The sequence below is a fragment of the Balaenoptera physalus genome (genome assembly GCF_965194825.1).
Source record: "Balaenoptera physalus genome assembly, chromosome: 2".
Taxonomy (NCBI): Eukaryota; Metazoa; Chordata; class Mammalia; order Artiodactyla; family Balaenopteridae; genus Balaenoptera; species Balaenoptera physalus.
Genome location: NC_138883.1, coordinates 64,617,870 through 64,639,978, shown reverse-complemented (window position 1 = coordinate 64,639,978; position 22,109 = coordinate 64,617,870). Strand labels below are relative to the sequence as shown.

Below are 22,109 nucleotides of genomic sequence, written 5' to 3'. Positions count from 1 at the left end.
ACTAAGTTAACAAACCCATCCACATACCCGGTGAATGTAGCCAGGAGCAGGTTGTGTCTCTACAGTCGATTTCAGCTAAACTGCTCTTTTTCTAAGGAAAAATCTGCACCACTTTCATTTCAGTAGGGTTTGTTTGTTTGTTTGTTTTTAACTTAAATCAAAGGATGACAAAGAATTAATAGCCTCATTAGATTGTTTGAAAAATCTTACAAAATAACAAAAAGATAAACAACGTATATGAAAAATGATTTTAAAATTATAAATAAGTGATTTTTAAATGACCAACAGTTATACAAAAGAATGTTTAACTTCATTAAGAACCTAAGGAGTCAAAATTACAAGTATGAGATACCATTTTTCACTTGTCAAACTGGAAAAAAAATTTTAAATAATATCTAATGTTGGGGAATGTATATAAAAATAAGTACAATGGCATACACTGCTAGTATAAATTGATTCAACTTTTCGGAAGTAATATATGTGTACGTGTGGGTTTTAAAGCCTTAAAAGAGTACGTTTTCTTAGAGCAACTAGATATCTAGAAATTTATCTAAGAAATCATCATAGATGTGCCCAAAGATATAGCTACAAGGATGTTCATTACGGAGCTACACACACTGTCAAAAACTTGGGTTCAGCCCAGATGTCCGACAATAGAGAACTGCTTCAAATTTTATAAAACAGTCATATGACAGAACACTGTGCAGAGGGAGAAGAATATTTAATGTTCATAATGCATTAAAAGATTTCAACACTACTTATTACACTATTTCACAGTTTTGTCTTCCCATACCAAAAATAATAGAAAACATATCATGCTATCTGTGGTTATCTCTGGGAACTGGAATTATTGTTATTTTTATTTTAGTCTCATTGTTTACCTGTCTCTTCTATAATGTTCTTGTTACTACTTTTTTAAAACACTTGTTTGAGATATAATTCACATATCATACAATTATGATTTTACTTCTATAATTAAGAAAAAAGCCATAAAATTATTCTTACCAACTGAGTTAAAGCTTTGGCAGGCAAACATTTCATTAATATTCCATCTCAATTATTTCGACATTGAGTTCCTGTCCCACATTTGTACAGCACATTGTATCTTAGTGCATCTTTACCTTCACACAGGGTCTTCCGGCCAAGTGGACCTCACTACAGATGGACAACTAATAACCCGTTCCTGTCATAGTGCGAGTAATTAAATCTTGTTGGGGTCTTTGCTCCCTCTTACGAGAAATTACACTGTGAATAAGACAGCAGAAACAGCCTTATTCTGAAGCCCTAGATATATGTCATGTCGCTCTTTCCGACACGCTGTGGGTCTTCATAGAATCCCCAGCATGACTTGTACCAAGAGAGACAGAATACAACACCCATCGTCCTCCATTACTCTCCTCATTACATCAAGAATTAACAACCACGCAAGAGGTGCAAAACTCGGGCAGCCGTGGACACATGCGAATAATGTGATTTCTAATGTTTATTTCATCTTCCATTAACACACAAAACTACCTTCGCAAATGTAAATAAAATCTGCATTCACAGACACCTAAGATATTGGTCAATTCCTCACTGAAAGGACCTAAGTGATGCTGGGAACATTGAAGAGGGGAGTTTGGGGCAGTTTGCAAGCTTTTGGTTGCCAGGGGACACTTACCATCGGTGGGTCAAGGACATTGCATGCTGCCGGATGGACCACAGAAAGAGCCAAAGTGCTGAAAAACAAGGGTCAGTACAAGGGTTAAATGAAAGTGAAATCACGCTGACCCAGAAATGCAAATCAATGTGCCTTAGCTCTCTGTAGAACTCGTGGTGCCAGAACACCCTATTCTTTCTTCAGATTACCTAGCGTCCCAAGAGAAGCTGCAGTGATTTAGAGAAAAGAGATGAAATGCGGAGGGAAGCAGCAGGCAGCGGCGGAATCTAATTTTATTTGAGAAGCATCTCCACAATTTATAGTGGACTTCTCACAGGAAAAAAAGAAAAAGGCCAGTTTTGAAGTTTATTTCCCATTCTTTATATTGCTTTTACTACCTTCAGTAGTTCAGATTCAAAGCTCAAAATCGGAGGTGATTTTAAAACTGAACCTTAACCAATCATAAAAGTAAGAGGACACAGGCTTACACATTTATAATTCTCAACTGCATTTTGTTCTACCAAGTTGCAAAGTGTGCAAGAAGAATCTGGCTGCTGGTAGAAAGCTTCCTGAAATATAAATTTCAGGTAGATAACGTGGTTCTCATCTCTAATGGAATTAGGAGGGAGAGAGGAAGGGAAGACGGAGGAAGGGAGAAAAGTAGGGGAAGAGAAGAGATATAGATGATAAGTTAAAGAAGAAATAAGTGCAGATTTACAAGAAAAAGAACAGAAACCAAGATCAGAGAGGGACTCACAGTGAGGGGGAAGACATGGAACAAGGTAAGGCAAGGACAGATAGCAAAGGGGTTACAAATGGGTAGATAGCCAAATGGCCTAGGCTTGAACCTAGACTCCATACTTGATTTCTGGGTGACTTGGCAAGTTACTTAACCTCCTGAAGGCTTGTTGAGAGAGATTAATTTCGAGAATGTACGCAGAGTACCTGGAATGGGGTTGGAGCTCAGGGAATCTTCAATGACCACAAGCTCAATCGACAGCCCCTTCCTGTCCCAGAGGGAGGAGTGAGCCGGACTCCCAACCTCGACCTTCCTCTGTCCCCACACCTGAGGTCATTCAATCACCACCATTTGGGGCTCTGGCCACATCCTAAAGACAGGAGACACTGAACTTTTTTTTTCTTTTTTTCTTTTTGGCCGCGCCAGGCAGCATGCGGGAACTTAGTTCCCCAACCAGGGATCGAACCAATGTTCCCTGCAGCAGAAGCATGGAGTCTTAACCACTGGACCGCCAGGGAAGTCCCGGGGGACATTGAACTTTTAAGTTGAAATCTCCCTTCTGTCACTTGCCAGTGGTTAGTGCATTTATGCAATAAGTACTTGTTTACGTAACAAATACTCATCAACTGTTTGCTCCCTTCAGGTTCTGCACTAAGATCTGGTGAATGAAAACAGACATGGTCCCTGCCCTCACACAGCTTACGGACTCATGAGAGAGCCAGACGGTAATCCAATAATGAAGCAAGTAAATATAAAAAATAAACACTATGAAGGAGAAGCACACGATGCCAAAAAAGTACACAGAAGTCCCTTGAGGAAGACACTGCTGAGCTGAGCTCCGTCAGCTGAGTGGGCATCAACCTAGACTCTGAAAGGGAAGGAAGAACATTCCAGGCTGAGGGACCAGCTGGTTGGATGGAGGCCCAGAAAATGAGGAGAGACTGGGCGGTCACACGGGCCAGGCCAGGAGGGCACAGTGAGCCTGGCTAAGGACTCTGGTCTTTAAGAGTGAACAGAAAAATCACTGGAGGATTTTTAATCAGGAAAATCATGTGGTCATATGTGACTTTTGAGAAGACCACTTCAGCTTAGTATTGGGACTAGATTTGAAGAGGGCAAGGGAGACTACTGCAGAAGCTACTGTGCTGTCCACGGAGGGCAGATGGCAGCTGGGCTGGAACGGAAGCCTGGCAGGGAGTCTACAGATGGGTGGATGTTACCTCCGCAGGACTCAGAAGTTGGATATAGAAGGAGGATTTCTCGCTGGAGGAAGTGGATGCTAAAATTTTCACTCACCAAGACAGGGAGTGCTGGGAGAACGCCAACTTGGGGGAGGCTTGCTCACAGGTTTGGCTTCCAACATGTTTACCTGTGGGGCTTTGGGGAAGCCATTTAACCCCTGGAAGCCTCGGAATCCTTGTGAGGATTAAATGAGATCATATGCCTGAATGCCTGGCATAGGGCAGATGCTCAGGAAATGGTAGCTAGTGTGTAACTGGGACTTCAGATGAGAGATACTGAAGCAGCTCTGCCTCAGCCCTTCCACAGAGGGAAGGCCTTTCACTTCACAGTTCAGATGGCATCTTTCTTGAAACAATATAAGATCCACACATACAAGATCTTAAAGCAAAGTGTCTCATTTGAGTACAAAGTAAATCAGGATCCTTGGATCACGCTGGGGAGGAATTCACATTTATTTAAAAGGAGATTCCTTTATCTGCCTTTTTAAAAAAAGTTATTAAGAGAAGTCAAGTTCTGACACTTGTATACATGGTACTTTCTCTTTTTCACCTCTTGCCCAGGGAAACCTGCATCTGATGGTCCAATTTATGAACTTTTAGGATAAATGTATAATATATGTTTAACAAATTATTTATTAAGCACCGCCTTTAAGTAATAAGTTATGGAATATAAAGACAAATGAAACCCATTCCTTGTTCTTAAGGAGTTTGAGGTTTGGTAGGAGTCACATGTACCCACTGCAATGCCAAGAGGAAGTGCATGATAACAAATAGTGAGAAGCAAAACTCTCAAGTCTGGAAATAGTAGATCCTAAGTTTCAAATCGGAAACTGATGTATAAGTGCTGCTTTCAAATGTTAAGCCAGTCCCATGGTTTTGGTGGTAAAGGGTACCATTTAAATTTGGGGTCTGGAAAAACAGCTGGATGGATTCTATCTCAACCCCATGACAGGACAGAAGACAAAGCTACTATCGGGTCTAAATATAATAAACACAGACAGCCAAAAATCATAATAAAATTGAATTTTTTGGGGGTGGGAGGAGATCTGAAGTGCTAAGTCTAAGAAAAAGAGTATTTGCTAAAGTGAAAGTTCTATTAACATCAAATTAGAGAACTATTTGTACAGCCAGGGAAGTGATGGATATCATGTCACATGGTTGACACCCATGGTTTTTCCTCGTAAAAGGAACTTGAAAAAACTCCACAAATTTCTGCCCAGCACTAGGTCTGCCACCCATCTTCCAGTGTCAGCTCTCTAAAGAACAGCAAACTCCAGCAGCCAGCTTACCCAATATGTTCATACACTTTGTATAATGTCTTCTGAAATTTACATTAAAACTCGTTCTTCAGTAGTGATCTTTCTTTTCATCTGTACAGCAATTTAAACATGTCATTTATTTTCTGTCTGCCATGAAATTGGGAAACTAGGCATTATTAAACATAAAGCAAAGCTAACTCCAGGAGTTTCCAAAATCAAAACTATCCCTAGAACATCTTTACAATAGGAAACTTGAGAGTAAGTTCTAGAGAGTCCACTTTCCAGATGGTCTCATCCTCCAGTAACTGAATTAAAGCCTGAATATTCACTGAATTGCTGGACATCAGAGTCTAGCCTTTAGCTAATAGGTTTGGTCAGCTAGTCTGCTGAGTTAATCCAAAATAAGTTATTGGTTTATGCTTCCCCTTCTAGCAGGCTGGTTGCCATTAAGCAGAAAAAGTAATTCCATTAATGGAAAAATCAGTGTCCAGCACCTTGTCTAAGACCTGACTCAAATGTCACCTCCATCACTACCTCCCTGATCTTTATACATGGCTTCTTTGGAGTCTCTGTCACACTGGATGAAAAATTTTTTCTAGTGCCCATCTGCTCTTCAACATGGTGATTTCCTCAAGGGCAAGGACAGGGGCATACACGTTTTTTTTTATAAATTTCTTTATTTATTTTTATTATTTATTTTTGGCTGTGTTGGGTCTTTGTTGCTGCGTGTGGGCTTTCTCTAGTTGCGGCTAGCGGGGGCTACTCTTCGTTGCGGTGTGTGGGCTTCTCATTGCGGTGGCTTCTCCTGTTGCGGAGCAGGGGCTCTAGGCGCGTGGGCTTCAGTAGTTGTGGCACGTGGGCTCAGTAGTTGTGGCTCGCGGGCTCTAGAGCACAGGCTCAGTAGTTGTGATGCACAGGCTTAGTTGCTCTGTGGCATGTGGGATCTTCCTGGACCAGGGCTCGGACCCATGTCCCCTGCATTGGCAGGCGGACTCTTAACCACTGTGCCACCAGGGAAGTCCTGGGGTATATGCATTTTTGTGACATAATGCCTGGCACATAGTAGGCATAGTCAAACAGGGAGAAAAACTCAGAAATACATTCAGAGAGACAAGTGGCCCAGAGAAATAATGAAATCACACCCTCCCTGGTCATACACAGAGAGGCAATGAAAGCCACTGGAGTTATGGTGCCACGTCCAGGAGGCTGTGGGAGAAGCTGGATGCCAACCAAGGACCCAGGCACAAGAGCCTGTCCTTGCTGCCCGCAGCCCATCGCCCCTCTTTGAAGGGGATTCTGCCTTGCTATTTCCCCTTGGGTCTGGCTCACTGGTCAAGAGGATGGAACAATTCCAGAAGCTGGGTGTGTTGTCTGAGGCAAGTCCCAGGCTCCCACCCAAGTAATACCTACATGGCTGGGGTTTGAGGACCTTGCTGTTGGTTTTTGTTTGTTGAGTTTTAATGGAGAGTGGAAGGGAAGGGTCATAACGGCAAAGGTGCCTGTGAATGAACAATGCAGTCTCTGAGTGGGCCACATGCTTCAGCAGTAAATCTAGTTGCACAACCCCCTGGAGATACACCATGAAGCTGCACCACCCCCATTAGAAAAGCCTTTATCAAAGCAGGAAGGGGGGCTGTAAATTCTATACCCAAACAGGAGTTCAGATGAAAATCTTATATCTTTCGACTTAGAGGCTTTTCAAAGGAAATGTGCATCTTTCTAAACTCTCCTGAGAGTTGTTTTTATAAACATGATTTTTAAAGCAATCTTTTAGATTAGACATGGATAAATAGCACCAGAAATGTTACATACAATGTTTTGATTTCTAACTTCAGTCTTCATGTTAGTAAACTTAAATTCTTAATTCTATGAGCAGATACTCTTGAGACACTTTTCTTCATTTTTAAAATCAGGAATCATCAAATTTTAGAGCTCAAAGGGACCTCATCAGTCATGTGGTCCAACATACACACCTGGACTCTCAATCTGCTACGCAACAGCAGAAAGAATCACATTTTACCCTGTCAAGAGCCAACTTTTGGGGCTTCCCTGGTGGCACAGTGGTTAAGAATCCGCCTGCCAATGCAGGAGACACAGGTTCGAGCCCTGGCCCGGGAAGATCCCACATGCCGTGGAGCAATTAAGCCCATGTGCCACAACTACTGAGCCTGCACTCTAGAGCCCACGAGCCACAACTACTGAGCCCGCGTGCCACAACTACTGAAGCCCGTGTGCCTAGAGCCCGTGCTCCACAACAAGAGAAGCCACTGCAATGAGAAGCCCGCGCACTGCAAGGAAGAGTAGCCCCCACTCGCCGCAACTAGAGAAAGCCCACGCGCAGCAACGAAGACCCAACACAGCCAAAAGTAAATAAATAAATTAATTAATTAAAAAAAAAAAAAGAGCCAACTTTTGTACTGACACGGATCCAATAAACAGGATTAGGTTACAGATTACTGAAGACAGTATTCCCCAAACGTGTTTCATATAACATTAGAGACTTCTGAGATAATTTTTAAAAAAGATTCTGTGATCAAATAAGTTTTACAAGTACAGGGCTAAACACAGTTTTTAGAGTTCTTTTTGTTTTGATTCTAAACTGTCAGACTTCTCAGAGCCTTTAAGATACCAATACGTACATCACGAATATCCAAGAAGGAGGTAAAGTATGCAGTGTGAACGACCCCAAAACTCCTCTTCCTCCCAGGAAATATCCATAGTGTCAGAGGAGGCCAGTGATCAGTAGAACACAGCTTAGAAAAACTGCCTACCAAGTGTTCAGCTGTAATGAACATCTGTAATTTGTAGTAGCTATTGGCTTTTATTCACAGAGATAGAATGTAAATTTGTTCTTGAGCTTCCTAGTGGCCAATGCAAAAAGCATTGATCACAGGATCAATGATCACATAAAAAGTTCAGGGCATTCATCAGATGAAAACAATTGTCTCAGAAGCACCAGCTATTCCCAGTACTTAGAACTGAAAAGATACGGTCCCTCAAGTGTCCTCATAAAAAGGATCAGGATGACATCCTCAGCAACACCCCCTTCAGTGCATAAAAAAAGTTTTACAGGCAATCTTATAACATCCTTTTCTGGAAACTGATGGCATATTGCCACAGTGCAGTTCAGTAGAAGCAGCTTTATAAGAAGTCATACCATATTCATTTATTGACTAATTTAACTCAAGACTCTAGACCCACCCTGTCACTAACCAACTATGCCTGTCTCCAAGGGTGAATCATTTGCCTACTCTGGGCTTGAACTTGATGGCCCCTGCAGTCCGGCTTTAAAGTTCTGGAAGTCTATAAAGTTTATTACTGCATCTTTCAGAAAAGCATCAAGCTTTCAATCTCCTTTGAAAGCGTGAATTCATCCTCGTAGGTATTTGTACCTTAAGTAGCTTACGCTCATAGGGGATATGTTTAACACAACTCTAAAACCTTAAACCATGATAATGATCAGACACATGGTAATGTGTCAGCAATTTGGAAGAGCCAAAAGGAAAAGGGAGAAACTAAGAATAGAAGTGGGAGAATACCAAAAATAATTTTATCTACTTGAGCATTTTGCTTTAAATCCTTAGTTTCTTTAGGAGACTATAATAATGATGGAAATAATACTCATAATAATTTGCTCTAAATCAGCCTATAGTTTTTTAGGAAATAATAATAATAGTAGGAGTAACAGAAGCAGCAGCAGCAAGCACTTACTTGGTGCTTCCTATATATGAGGCCTTATTATGTGTTATACATAATTACTCTTTAAATGCTTACAGTGACACAAAGAGGGAGATACTTTCTTATTCTATGTCACAAATGAGGAAACCGTGACTCTGAGGGGTTGAATAACTTGCTTAAAATCCTGTGAGTAGGGGCAGCAGATCCAGAACTGGAGCCACCTCTGGAGTTGAGGTTTGACCACCACACGCGGCTGCCCCTGGCACCTGCAGTCAGAGATGCTGCCTGCCTGCAAGGTGGCATCGCTCTAGGTATGGCCTGGATAGTAGACAGAGCATCTTCCTCTCAAAATAAGACTTCGTTGAAGAAAAGATGATCTAAGAAAAGCAGATCCATAAATGCGGAGAATAATAAAGGTTTTAACGACTGACGATTGTTACCCAGATATCAATACAACAGAAAACAATGCTGCAGTTCTCTTGAAAATCAGAAGGTGGTTTCCGCTGCGACGAGACAGTGATCATTAAATCCTTTGGGAAAACTTGACCAAACAGACCACCCTAAAAAGCAACAGAGTTCAGACTGCAAGGGGCAGTGGAGGGCGGGGGCAAACTCCCCTGGGGAAGGAACGCAGGCCCTGGTCCCACTCAGACATGCAGCTTCAGCGCAGACCCCAGGTCCCCAGGCTGTCTCCCTCCCGGTTAATATGAAATACTACGGGCTTTGCCTGACACCTCCTCTTCCTGCCAGCCCTGCCCTCCCTGCACCCATTTTCCTGTTTGGCGGAGATGGAGGAGAGGAGTGCATTCTAGATAGTCTAGCGCCACTCCAAAAGATAATCACAGGCTGTCATCACACATCCAGGACTCACGTCTCTGACTTCTAATTACCTTTCGTCAGAGGATCTCAGAGCACTTTTCAAACAGTAATGAATCATCCCTTCTTATGTATTTTCCCCCTAAGAGCTGAAAGTAGAAACACAACAATTCTGTCTTACTCTGTAAACTACCACCGCCATTTCTCTTGAAACCCTTAACACACACCCACCAACCCACCCCCCCCCCACACACACACACATGCACACACATGCAGATGCAGAGAGAGAGACTTTATTAAATGGTGACAAAGCCGTGGAATTCTTCACATCCTGCCCTGTGCTCACAGCAGGGTGGGGCCCATTTTATCTGTACACTATAAGCGTTAATAACGACGTCAAGTTTTCCTGCACATCATTAATCAAAGGAGAATCCATTTCCTTCTGTGAAGTTGCCTATCTCCTTTTATTAACCTATCTCCTCTGAGACACCCCATATCCTGACTTCACAAAAGTACTCTTTTCTCATCTCCTAAGCCCATTTTGTGGTCCTGAAATGCGGCACTGCTTCCATAAAGAACTGTTCATTTTAGAATTGGGTGAATTGGTTCTTCAAAGTTGGCTACTTTCAAAATCAGTGCAACTTGCTTGGCCCTGGAGAGTGAACTACAAGCTCATGGTCACTGTCTTAATGGATACGGACAATCTAAGAGGCTAAGTTTTAAATGAACTTTTGCTTAGCTTGTGCTACCTCTCTGGTTTCTCTCCCACCTGGAGTGTTGAGTCAAAACAAGACCTTGGAGAAACCAGGGGCTGTTCCTGTCTCAATGTTCGCTGTGGCTTCTTTCTAGGAGACACACCCCCAAATCCAACATCGAGCCCCAGAGGCTCCACCCGGCCTGAAGGGCAGCTCCAGTGCATTTCGAGGTGGTCCCTGAGAGACAGAGCTGTGTTTCCTATGAGGCAGACCAAGGGCCAGGAAAGCCCCTTGAGGCCCATGACTTCACATCACCCTTCTCAAGAGACCGTTATATAGCTTGTTGTCCTTACAGTGAGCAGAATATTCCGGAAAGCAGATGTCAACTCCTTCAGGTGTGATCTGTACGATTTAAAATCTCATCTGTATTTCACAGCTCCCTTTCTAGGAAAGTCATGGTTTAATGTCATTCCTACCCTGTTTTCGGCATCATATTAGAATCCCTGCCTTCAACTTTTCAGGGAAGGGGAGTGGGACTTTGAGACCATGCCCAGCCTGACTTTATTCTTCTGGATATCCCTCCACCCATCTGGATATGCATTATGTCTCATTGTTTTTCCTTCCTTCATTCATCCTACTAACATAGTACTAACCTAGTGCGTACCAGGCTTCAGACTGGAGACAAAGTAATGAACAAAGTAAACACAGGCCCTGCCCTCTTGAAGCTACAGTCTGGAGGGCAGACAAATAGTAAACAATCAGGCAAAGAGCTGCATGATTGCAGAGTTGTGATACGTGATTTCTGGAAAAGTACAGGATGCCATGAAGGAGCATGACAGGCAGATCTAGTGCAGGATGTTGTGCAAGAGCATTTGTCAGCCCATCTGTTGTGAGCAGTAGCCCCCATGGGTGTGGGCCACAGCCAGAGTGTGCTTCTCCTCGCCTTCCCTGTCCGGTGAGGAATCCTTAAAAGAAAAGCAGCTGTCATTCAGGGTTTGCCTCGGAGAGAAATCTCACTTGGCATCCTTGTTTGCTTTGAAACGCAAAGAGCTAGAGGAGTCTGCAAGAAGCAGGATCACCTGTCACACAGCTCCTGGGCTGCACACGCGGCTACTTAATGACAGATCCCGAATCTTCTAAGTAAGATTTCTAATTTGGTGGAAGAAAATGCGAGCAACTGTGGATCTTCCAGAGCACCTGTCATCACTTCTCTCCCGTTTCTGCGATACAGGGGTGGGGAGTGGGAGGTACACACTACTGGGTGTAAGACAGGCGCAAGGATGTATCGTACAACACGGGCAGTGTAGCCAACATTTTGTAATAACTGTAAATGGAGTGTAACCTGTAAACCTGTACAAAAAATAAAAATTTTAAAAAGAAAAAAGGACACTGGCAGATGGATTTCATCTCTCCCCAGGAACTCTCCTCAGGAAGCATAAATTCCCCTAATTAATCCCAGGCTTTCTAGCTTTGCCTTGTGATGGTGGGCGCTGGCCCGAATGGGAACCCTAGGCCCGCGTACGATGCCTGGGTGTGGCTCACAGGAGTTCACCGGGGGTTCCTAGAGGCCTTCACGGGGACAGGGGTCCTAAAGCAGACCCACCGCACTGCCCGTGAGGAAGCTGTGCAGGGGCTTGACCCCCAGAACGTGTACAACATGAGGTTTAAAGGGGAGGCTCTAGAATCAGACAGGCTTTAGTATGTATCCCAACTCCACCACTGGTTAGCTGTGTGACTCTGGGAATGTTATTTAACCTCTTTGGGCCTCAGTTTCCTCATTCATAAACCTCATGTTCTATGTGTATAGGTTAAATGAGATAATGTATATAAAATGATTAGCAAAGTGCCCAACACAAAGTAAACACTCAATGTTTACTAACAAATATATATGTATATACGTATGTGTGTATACATATTATATATACATGTATATATTATATATTAGCCAAAAAAGTATACATATATAAAATAGCAATGACTTATATGTCAGGTACTGAGTCATATGGTTATTAAGTGACAGAGCAATTTGCTACTCGGAACCTATATGGTCTGGCTCTGGCAGCTTAAACATTCTGCTACAGATAGCGAAAAAAGGAGAGGGGATGGCAGAGGAAAAAGAGAAGGGGAAGAATAAAAAGGAGGAGGAGGAAGAGAGGGAATAAAGATAATATAAAATCTAGAGACCTCCCTGGCGGTTCAGTGGTTAAGACTCAGCACTTCCACTGCAAGGGGCGCGGATTCAATCCCTGGTCAGGGAACTAAGATCCCGCAGGCCACGTGGCACGGCCAAAAAAGTAAATCAATAAAATAAATCTAATGCAATATTTTTTCAAAGTCAAAATTAATGCAAAACATCCATGATGAGCAAGATTTCAAACTGTTAAGTGAAGACATGATTAGTGTCACTGATTCTTCCTTTTGCCTAAGGCTCCAATGTGGTTTGACACAACTCTGAAAGCCACACTCCTTCTCAGGAAAGTGTGCTGGTTTGCTTGTTCTTCCTGAGGTTTGAGAATCGTCGGGCCCCGAGTGAGTGAATGGAGCTGGCTTGCGGCGGCTACTTCCTCCTTACTGGAACTAGCCCGGAGTTTCCTGGCTCTCGGGTGGAGGTTTGTCATGCTCTTTGGGACCTGAGCTCTGTGCAGCTCTTCCCAACTCCACGTTAAGGACGCCACCTTGGTTGGTTGATATCAAATATGGTGAGAACATTTACAGCAGGGAAATTGGCAAAGTTGATGGTGGTTTACCAGCATCTACCTACTGGAAGGCTTGTCAACTCTCTGTTTGGGAACGAACATCATTGGGGAGGGTACAGTTTTAGAGTTGGCTGTGCTGCAGGGTACAACTGACATTTGAGGCCAGATGACTCTTTGCCGTGGGGGGGGGGGCGGCTGTCACGTGCATTGTGGGACGTTTAGCAGCATCGTTGACCTTAGATGCCACTAGCACCATCCCTCCCCTCAATGGTGACAACCCAAAGTGACCAAACATTGTCAAATGTCCGGGTAGTAGGGGGGCAACTGCTTTTTTGAGAACCAACAGGGACCAAAGGGGACAGCCACAGGCTGAAAAAGCCCAGATACTGGGGAAGGGTTCCTTCCAGCCCTTTCCCAGCAGGAAGAGGCAGCAGTTAGAAAGAGCCTACTAGCCGGGAGTTTCCTGGCTCTCGGGTGGAGGTTTGTCATGCTCTTTGGGACCTGAGGAATGGCCTCCTCAGACAAACAAACATCTGGTTAGTATGAGGGGTAATCCAAGTTATGATTAGAAACAGATTACTTTTGTTTGGCCAAGAACAAAACCACACACACAAATCCCTAATCACTTTCCAGGAAGAGGCCTCTCTTCCACAGGGATTGGGGACAACAGCCTTTTCTTAAACTTTTAATCTTTTCACGTATTTCTAGATCCCTGTGCTTCTCCCTGAGGCATTAGCCTGGAGGCAGTTTCCAGCCAAACTCAGACTCTCTGAACACCCTCCACTGACACTGGGGCCAGGGTGTGTCAGCAAAAGCTGGTCACCTGCAACCGGGGGACCCTGAAAGGTTCTAGTCACCAGGGTTTGGAATAAAATATGAAGTGAAATCATCTTCGGTACAGAATTAAAACTTTTTTAAAAACTAGTTTACCACCTTTTAAAAGGCTGGCCAGTGCTGCTTCTAGAAAACCCCAAACGGTGGGTGATGCTGCGGGAGGGCCTGGAGGTCCCTGGAGACCCCGGGGACCCTGGAATGGGAGGCCAAGGCAGCTGCCTCTGATGCCGTCCCTAAGACCCACAGCTGTCTCGCCCTTGACCTCTGCAAAGAGACCACATTCACCAAGTCTCCCTATCAGGAATTCACTGACCATCTTGTAAAGACCCACACCAGAGCCTCTGTGCAGACTCCACAGAGTTTTATACAAGAAAAATAAAGTAAATTAAGCCTATTATTTTTTGTGGTTTTCTTTTTTTAGCTGGCCACCAATTTTTACGCACTCCCTGCTATGAGTTTCTCTCTCCCTCTCTCTCTCTCACACACACACACACACACACACACACACACACACACACACTCTCTCTCTCTCATCTCAGCAGCAGCTGTAGCCAGACAGTATCTTCATCCCGGATGCCTTCTTGGTTTCCAGTGCACAGCTGTTGAATTGGCCCTCACTCACCCTCTCCAGCTGTTGTTTGCAGAATGAGAAGCTGGACAACTGAGGGAGAAAAGGCGAAGCTATGCTACGTAAAGGAGGACGGGGTTAACCTACTCCTTTCTTGGAATCTCAGGGATCCAAGGACTGTGTTGTGGGGATCAAGACCAGCCATTCAAGCCCCAGAAAACACCCGTCCACCTGTCTTCAACCATGCAGCCGGAAACCCAAGCCCTTCTTTAGGTGGCGGAGGAAGCTAAACAATGTGTCATTTCAACTAGGACGCTGTGATGACAACTCCCAAATCTTCATCTTCAGCCCTGACTACATTCTTGAGCTCCAGATCTGAAGTTCCAGTTTCAGGTCCCAGTGAACATCCTGCCAGCCCCTCAAATGCACTGTGATCTCCATGAAGATCCCCATTCCCAGCCTAGTGGACCCTCCTCCTGGGTTCCCCATCTCAGTGGCATCCTCTCTCCAACCCCCTGTCCCCAGTATGCACAGGCTGGAAACCTCGGGTCACCTTCAAAGCCCTCTTCTTCTCCATTCCCACATCCCTTCTCTCTCTCAGATGTGCCCCTTACATTCATTTCTACAGAAACGATTATCTCTCACCTAAATCACTGCACTACTCTGGCCACTGCTCACCCTGTCTCATTTCTGTCCTTCACTAGACACTGTTTTCTAAAAACAGCTCAAACTTTGTCCCCTGCTTATAAAACACCAATGGCTCTCCTTGACCTATGATGCTCCTGAACAAGATTTTCAAGGATCACCATGGTTTACCTGCCACCCCACTTTTCTCATCTGTCCTTGGGTAATAGGGAAGAACCTTTTGTATTCTATTACAAGTTAATCACTAAAGGGATGTTGCCTATAAGCTTAAATTATACATAATGGCCCATCTCCGGGAGCCCTGCTTCCCAGGTAATGAGCACTAAGCTAAAATACCTTTGTTTAGCTCACAGGAAACATCCTGACCAGGCCCACCTGTGAATGACTGCAGGGAGGAAATTAACACATCTCCTCTGGAGGCTGATGGGAACCAGGAAGTGTTTGACTTTACTCCCTCCCCTTTTAGTATAAAAGGAGCCTGAATTCTAACTCAGGCAAGATGGTTCTTTAGGGCACGAGCCCACCATTTTCCTGGTTAGCTGGCTTTCTGAATAAAGTCGTTATTCCTGGCCCCAACAATTTGTCTCTCGATTATTGGCCTGTCGTGCAGCGAGTAGCATGAGCTTAGACTCAGGAACACTCGAATCCCTCCCAATCTTCCAGCCATTACAAACTCCTTGTCTCCCTAGAGCATGGCAAACACACCTGCTGTTGCTTGTACTACTTCCCCAGCATGGAATCTCTTTCACCCCTTTCTCTGATGATTAACCTTGAGCCCCGGATCAAAGGTTGCCTTCTCACCTGGAAAACCTGTTTCCTCTTCATTCCCATGATTCTTTGACATACAGATATAAATATAGATATATATTATTTTTTAAGAGTAGTTTATGTTTCATGTCATATTATGCCTTAGCCAGTCCACCCCCCACCATCATTCTATACATCAGAATACTGAGGCACAATATCCGCATTTACTAGTAACTTGCTCAGAGAATAGTGGTTGAATTAAAACCAGTTCCTAGAAAGAACAGGCCAACTCACCAGGGGAAACTAGGATAAGATTAGCTTCACAAGGCAACATGGAAGGGGGGGAAGTGCACTGAAAGAGTAATACCAGAGAAAAGTGTTGCAGGTGGGAGCCTTCATCTACAGAAAGAACCCTGACCAAGCAATGTCCCAATGCCTGTGCTGTAACAAAGAACAAACTGAACATGGCCTTGGGGTTAAGAGGTAAGAAACCAATCCTGGCAATGAGCTCACTGGGCCAAGCATACACCACTGAGCCTTCTCCCTGAGATGTCCTTAAATGTGGTAAATCTTCCCTTGGTGCGGATCGCACATTTAAACTGAGGTTCTTTTACTTGAAATATGTTTAAAGAAAAAGCCTCAGGGGACTGCTGATGAGCGTAATTACAAGGAAAGCACACATCCTAAGCCAAAAGTTTCTTCGAAAACTTAAAAAAACATCAGCTCAATTGAAGTGACTAGAGAAGCTGAAACAATGGGGAAGACAACGAATTGTTATTTTTTAAACTCATATTCAAATCTTATTGTTGAGCACCTACCCTATTCACGGAAGTCACTGGATCTAATCGTTACATGTCACACAAGGTAGGAGGAGTTATCTTCATTTTAGAAATGAGGTTCAGGAGAATGCATGTGAGTTTATTTATCTCTTAGCTAGCTGATAAGCTTCTGGAGGAGAGACCATGTAGAGTTGATCCGACAGTGTCTTCCACGGCGTCAAAGAATAGTATGAGTTCAATAGATACTTGCTGAGCCTGAGAATCAAGAATTCTCGCCCTTCTGAGGAAGAGATGCCTTTGGTAATTTTAATACTCTCTGTAAACCAGAAATCATCTCCTCTTACCTCTGAACTGCCACGTGGAGCCCCCAGACGCCCACCTCCCAGGAGCTTAACAGACGAGCGCCGCAGCGGCCGCGCTCCGAACTGCACTCTGCTGCTGCCAGGCCACGCCTCCTACGGCGCTCCCAGCCAATGAGTGAGTGGGCTGTCTCAGGAGACGGGGTATTCCTCTGACCAATGATCTCCTCCATGGCCTGGCTGAACCTTACCCAGGCTGCAGGCACTGGAACGTATAGTATGGTCCTCCCCATCCTCCTTACATCCCTTCTTCTCTCTAGGATCAGACTTGCATCACAGTCTGATGAGTCTCTAGGCTTCCTCCAGCTCCCTCCACATTTTTTTCATATGCCTTCCCCCTAATAAAACCTGGCACGTTTAATCCTGTCTTGCTGTCTGCTTCTCGGAGGACTGGAGACTAATATACCCCAGTTTTTGCTTTAATAAATAACTGATAATCTTCATTCACTTCAGAATATTTAGTGAGCGCCTACTGTATACCAGGAATACAGTGGTGAACAAGAACAGCATTACTCATGCCCTTAAGGAGCTGGTGGATGAATCAAATAATTACAAAAATTAAGAGCACAGGGAACTATGATGAGATGTAACAGGAAGAACGTGACCTAATCTATGGGATTTAGAGAGAATCCCAAAGAAGAATGATTTAAGCTGAGACCTGAAGAGTGAGGAAGAGTCGACCAGGCAAAGTGTGGAGTATTTCAGGCTGATGGAACAGAAGGTGCAAAGGCCCTGAGGTGGTAGGAAGCTCAACAAACCAAAGGACACAGAGGCAGGGAATGCAGAGCAATGAGACTGAAGAGGAACGCAGCGCCCACCTCAGAATGCCCTGTGGGACATCTTGGGAATTTGGGAAGATTATTTATCTTTCTAGAGTGAAAATTCTTTGAAAGCAAGTACCCTGTAGTAGCCCTCTTTGCCAGGTCTAGTATAACGCCTGGCACAAAGTAAATGTTCACTAAATATTTATTGAATCAAAGTACTAGATATCAATGAGGAAATAATTCAACGTTTGCATTATTATCCCTAACATCAAGGATGCAGCAAATTTGCCAAAAGCGTCAACCAGGAGAAGCTTCTGTGCCCTGTAAGCTGATAAGACCCATAACAATGAGGATGGTCATTATCAGGCATTGGTCTAATCCTTGGAGAGGATTAGAGAGACACCAAAGCAGCAGGCACTATAGTGGGTAGAAGTGTGCCCTGGATCAGGTTGCCTGGTTCAAATACTGGTGTTACCACCTACCTGGGTGGCCTTGAGCAAGTTTCCTAATGTCAACACATTTCAGTGTCCTCAGGTGTTAGGCAGAGCTGATCATACTACTCCATTGGAGTGCTGGTGGTGGGACAGTGAGAAATCACTATGTAAAGCCCTTAGAAGGCTGCCTGGGGCGTAGCATGTGTTCAATAAATGATACCAATTGTTAGTACTCAAAATGGTTCTCTCTGACGAGATAAGAAAACATTAGCAAGGAGATTTCCCAAACCGGGGTGAGTTGTCATAAACCGTCAGTCATCAGAACTGCGTGGGATCACTTCTGACGCAAGAGGCCAGCCTTGGTGACCAGCTGGGTGGGCTGAAGACCCTGGGGCCTGGCCAAGGGACAGGCCCAGACATGCATTTTACTCAAACTCTGAATCCCACGCTAGTATTTAAATCTGGATCTGAACATCAGACCAGATAGCACACCACTAATGTGTAGGTATATGCAATACACTCACAGGGCAGGCAGCACTGTAGAGAGGACACACAGCTTCCAGGCTTCCTGTTCTGGAGGGCAGAGGCTGTGCCTTTTGGCTTCATTTCAGAACAGCAAAAGGCAGCACCACGAGCAGATGCAGCTCAGTTCCTGCCTTTTGGGTTTGTTTTCCCACGTTGGACATTACAATCAGAGCCCAAGCTTGAAAGAAAATACTTTTGGAATCAACAGACGAAAGGAGGAAAAATACCTGGCTGCCACCCCAAGCATGGTGTCCCAGCTGGCTCCGGCTGTGTTGGAATGGGGCACGGTGGTTGGGATGTAATTGCCTGGGCAGAGATATGAGGTATGCTGGCCTACGTGCGCTGCAGCACACACCAGCGGGCCGGGAGGGACTCTGTTTAGTGAGTGTCCATCTGATAACAACCTGGATCCTTAAGATGCCAGCTGCCTGCCAAGCTGGACATGTCTGTACACTGGCACCCAGAGGTCCAGGAGACAGAACAAAGGACCTGTTATTGACTAGTCCTGTGCAAGCATGTCATCCGCACCAAAACAAGTCTTGAACCAGGCTGGCAGAGAGGCTGTATCCAGGCATCCCAGAGTCTAGAACAGAGTCAGATTCTAAAAGGGCTCTCTGATGGCCCTTTCAATGTCAGTGGTTGAACCTGGGCCGTCTCATTAGGATTTGGCACCCGGGCTTATAACTGCCTAAGAGTACTCTTTTCTATGCCGCCCATTGTCACCAGGCCCTGGGATTGCTGGCTCTCTTTGTACGCTCTTCTTTAGGGCACAGCATCCCTCAAGGTCTGAAACCTTCCCTCTCCCCATTTCACTAGGACATAATATTAATTATGGCCAACACATATTTACTGCTTACCCTGGCCACTTACTGCTTGACATATATTTTACTCATCACAGCAACCCTATGAGATATGTACAATTATTTCCCCATTTAACCGATGAGTAAACTAAGGCACAGAGTGGTTAAATAATCTACCCAAAGTCACACAGCTAGAAAAATTGCAGAGCAGGGAAGCAAGTCCAGGTAGTTTGGATGCAGACTCCCTGCTCCTATCCATTATGCTATATATTCTCCCTCTCCATGACCAATTTCTTACTGATAAGAAAATTTTTAAAGACATCCTATTCCAAGGCCTGTTTTTCCAGAATGGACTGCACTCCAGTGCAGAGCTAGGATTTTTATAACTTCCTATTTTGTGTATAGTAAAATTGGGAAATGCTGACAAATTAGGAGAGGCTAGGAAGGGAAGCTGAACTGCTCAAGAACTTGAGAGCAGCATTAATACTAAGAACTCTAGTGTTTCAGCCAAGTGAGTACTTGGGGAAAGTATCCCTCTTGGTACAAGCTATGTCTTGGAGCGTCTGGTTTAAGAGAGACGTAACTTAGCCCAGTCAGGGAAACTGGGTGCATAGTTAGGAAAAAGCAGCTACTGACTCACGGTTTGTTTATAGTACTGCTTCCCCACAGGGAGAAATGGCAGCCTTGCAGATCTTAGTTCTGCGTCCAAATTGGTGAGCCATTCCCAGGTATTAATCCCAGAAGGAACTCCTTGCAGCCATGAAAATGAAGGAAGGGATCAAACACTGTGAGCACGTACTCAGCGCTCCCAGAAAGCCTAGGACGTGGCTGTTATTTTCCCCATCTTGTAGATGAGGATACCGGGGCCCAGAGATCGTACAAACTTGTCCAACACAAGTCCTGGTAAATCCAGGACTCAAACCTTATCTGATTCCAAAGGAGGGAAGGACTCAGTGCCAGTGCAAGCCTCATTTTTCCAGGAACCTTCCCTGATTCCTCAGACCCACATCAGTCCCTCTTTCTGAAATACCTGTATTACCTGTGATCTTTGCCATAATCTAGTGCTGTTTCATACTGGGCCAGTTTTGTTAGCCAACCAAGTTACAAGTTTGGGGGAGGGGGTGGGCGGTGGGCAGTGACTACGGGTTGAATTTTACTTCAGGCTGTTTCTGGGTATTTCAGGGCAGGAAAACAGGGAGAGGTAAAGACCTAGAACCACAGCCGGGTCTCCTGGGTCAGGGGAGTCAGTCACTTCATTCCCAGAAGGTACCATGTGGCTTATGAGTTTCTGAAGCATAAGCTGGGAAAGGCATTCATGTTACTCTTGTCCTCCTTTGTCAGTCTCTTTAAAACTCCTTGCAATTGGGTCCAGACTTTGCAAAGCATCCCCCAAAGCAGGCAACTATGACTACATCGGCATTAACTTGGGTTTGGCCCAAGAGGAAAGGTAACTGCGTTTTTGATCCTGGCCCTGCTTTACTGTAGCCCACCAGGCTGCAGGCCGTGCCTCCTGGTGTGGCTCCGACCTACAGGAGACCCCGGGTCTAACTACAACCCTTCGTGAACCTCTAGCCCGTCAGACGAGAAATAATGCCCCATGCCAGCCACACTCAGGCACGCGTGCGCCATCACCCGTCAAAGCCAAGATATATTTCAGGAGAATTTGTAAGGCCGAAAGCACCCTCTAATTTCACAAAAAAGCAAGACGGCTGGGTATTCCTTTCTTTCCCACAGCCAAGACACAAAAGCTCTTCTCATATGAAAGAGCCTGAACCCACCCAACCTGATTCTCTCCTCTCAGTCAAGTACTTCAATGTCAACAATGGCAACTAGGGCATACTGAGTCACCTCAGAAAGGCAACGAGAGGAAGGTGTCATCCTGTGCTGCCACCTCCCGGGAATATGGGACAGCAAGGGGGCTGCCAGCTGACTGCTTCAAAGGCAAGCAGGGCAGAAGGCTCTTCCATGTCCCCTGGGAATCGGAATATCACCTCACACCAGGGAGATCAGCTCGGTGCTTTGTGACCACCTAGAGGGGTGGGATAGGGAGGGTGGGAGGGAGGGAGACTCAAGAGGGAAGAGGTGTGGAGATATATGTATATGTATAAGTGATTCACTTTGTTATAAAGCAGTAACTAACACACCATTGTAAAGCAATTCTACTCCAATAAAGACGTTAAAAAAAATAAAAATAAAAAATAAAGATGCTATGATGATCCATGTAAAAAAAAAAAAGTGACATATAGATCAATAAAATAGGGTTTATAGTCTAGAATAAACCCTTACATTTATAAAAAAAAAAAAAAAATAGAGCTGGGACAGCAGAGACAGCTCTAAAATGCGGTGGCAAAGACTTCAGTTATAGGTCCTTCCCGATGCCTCTCAGCTTCTTGATCTCCCTATTTTAAGATAGATAATGAGTCCGTCTTATGTTCAGCCCTCCTCTATGCTTCCTAGAGGGACAGTTCCTCCAGTCAGTGACTCCGCAGGAATATGCAGTGTATTCTCACGTGTCACAGGGCAATGATTGCCAGCCTCTCCCCTCCTCCTCCGAGGTTATATGAGCATCTTTTGTGTAGGTGATTGTCTTCAGTGGGACTCACAACTCCAGCTTCATTCCAGCTGTGGTTCCCCTCAAATCCTTATTTGTCATCTCCTCCTCCACCTGCCCCTGAGGTCCACTGTGAAGGACGTTTGCCGACGTCAGGAGTTGTGTGTGATAACCACAAGTTTCTCCTGCCATTCCCAGCCTCTCCTCTAAGTGCAGTCCCCTCCGATTTTGTCTCTACTCTGGTTACTCTTGCTGTGTCGCTTCCCTAGGGATGTGTGTGTTCTTGGGTCAGAAAAGGAAAAGGAACTAGAGGCAAAGGGGAGGCCCCTTGCCCTCCCCC

At 44.8% G+C, this 22,109-nt stretch overlaps 2 protein-coding genes across 3 annotated transcripts in view; both read right to left on the bottom strand.

The window, feature by feature from the left end:
• Positions 1 to 22,109, bottom strand: part of LOC309656113 (uncharacterized protein) — a 761,916-nt gene that overhangs the window by 377,357 nt on the left and 362,450 nt on the right. For both annotated transcript variants that reach the window (XR_014261136.1, XM_082452309.1), the window contains exon 4: positions 1,661 to 1,718. Coding sequence is in view for 1 of the 2 variants with exons in the window: in XM_082452309.1 (XP_082308435.1) it covers positions 1,661 to 1,718 (58 nt within the window). In the remaining variant the exon portion in view is untranslated. The remainder of the gene's footprint in view (positions 1 to 1,660; positions 1,719 to 22,109) is intronic.
• Positions 1 to 22,109, bottom strand: part of LOC309656107 (tigger transposable element-derived protein 1-like) — a 200,349-nt gene that overhangs the window by 130,820 nt on the left and 47,420 nt on the right. The window lies entirely within an intron of this gene.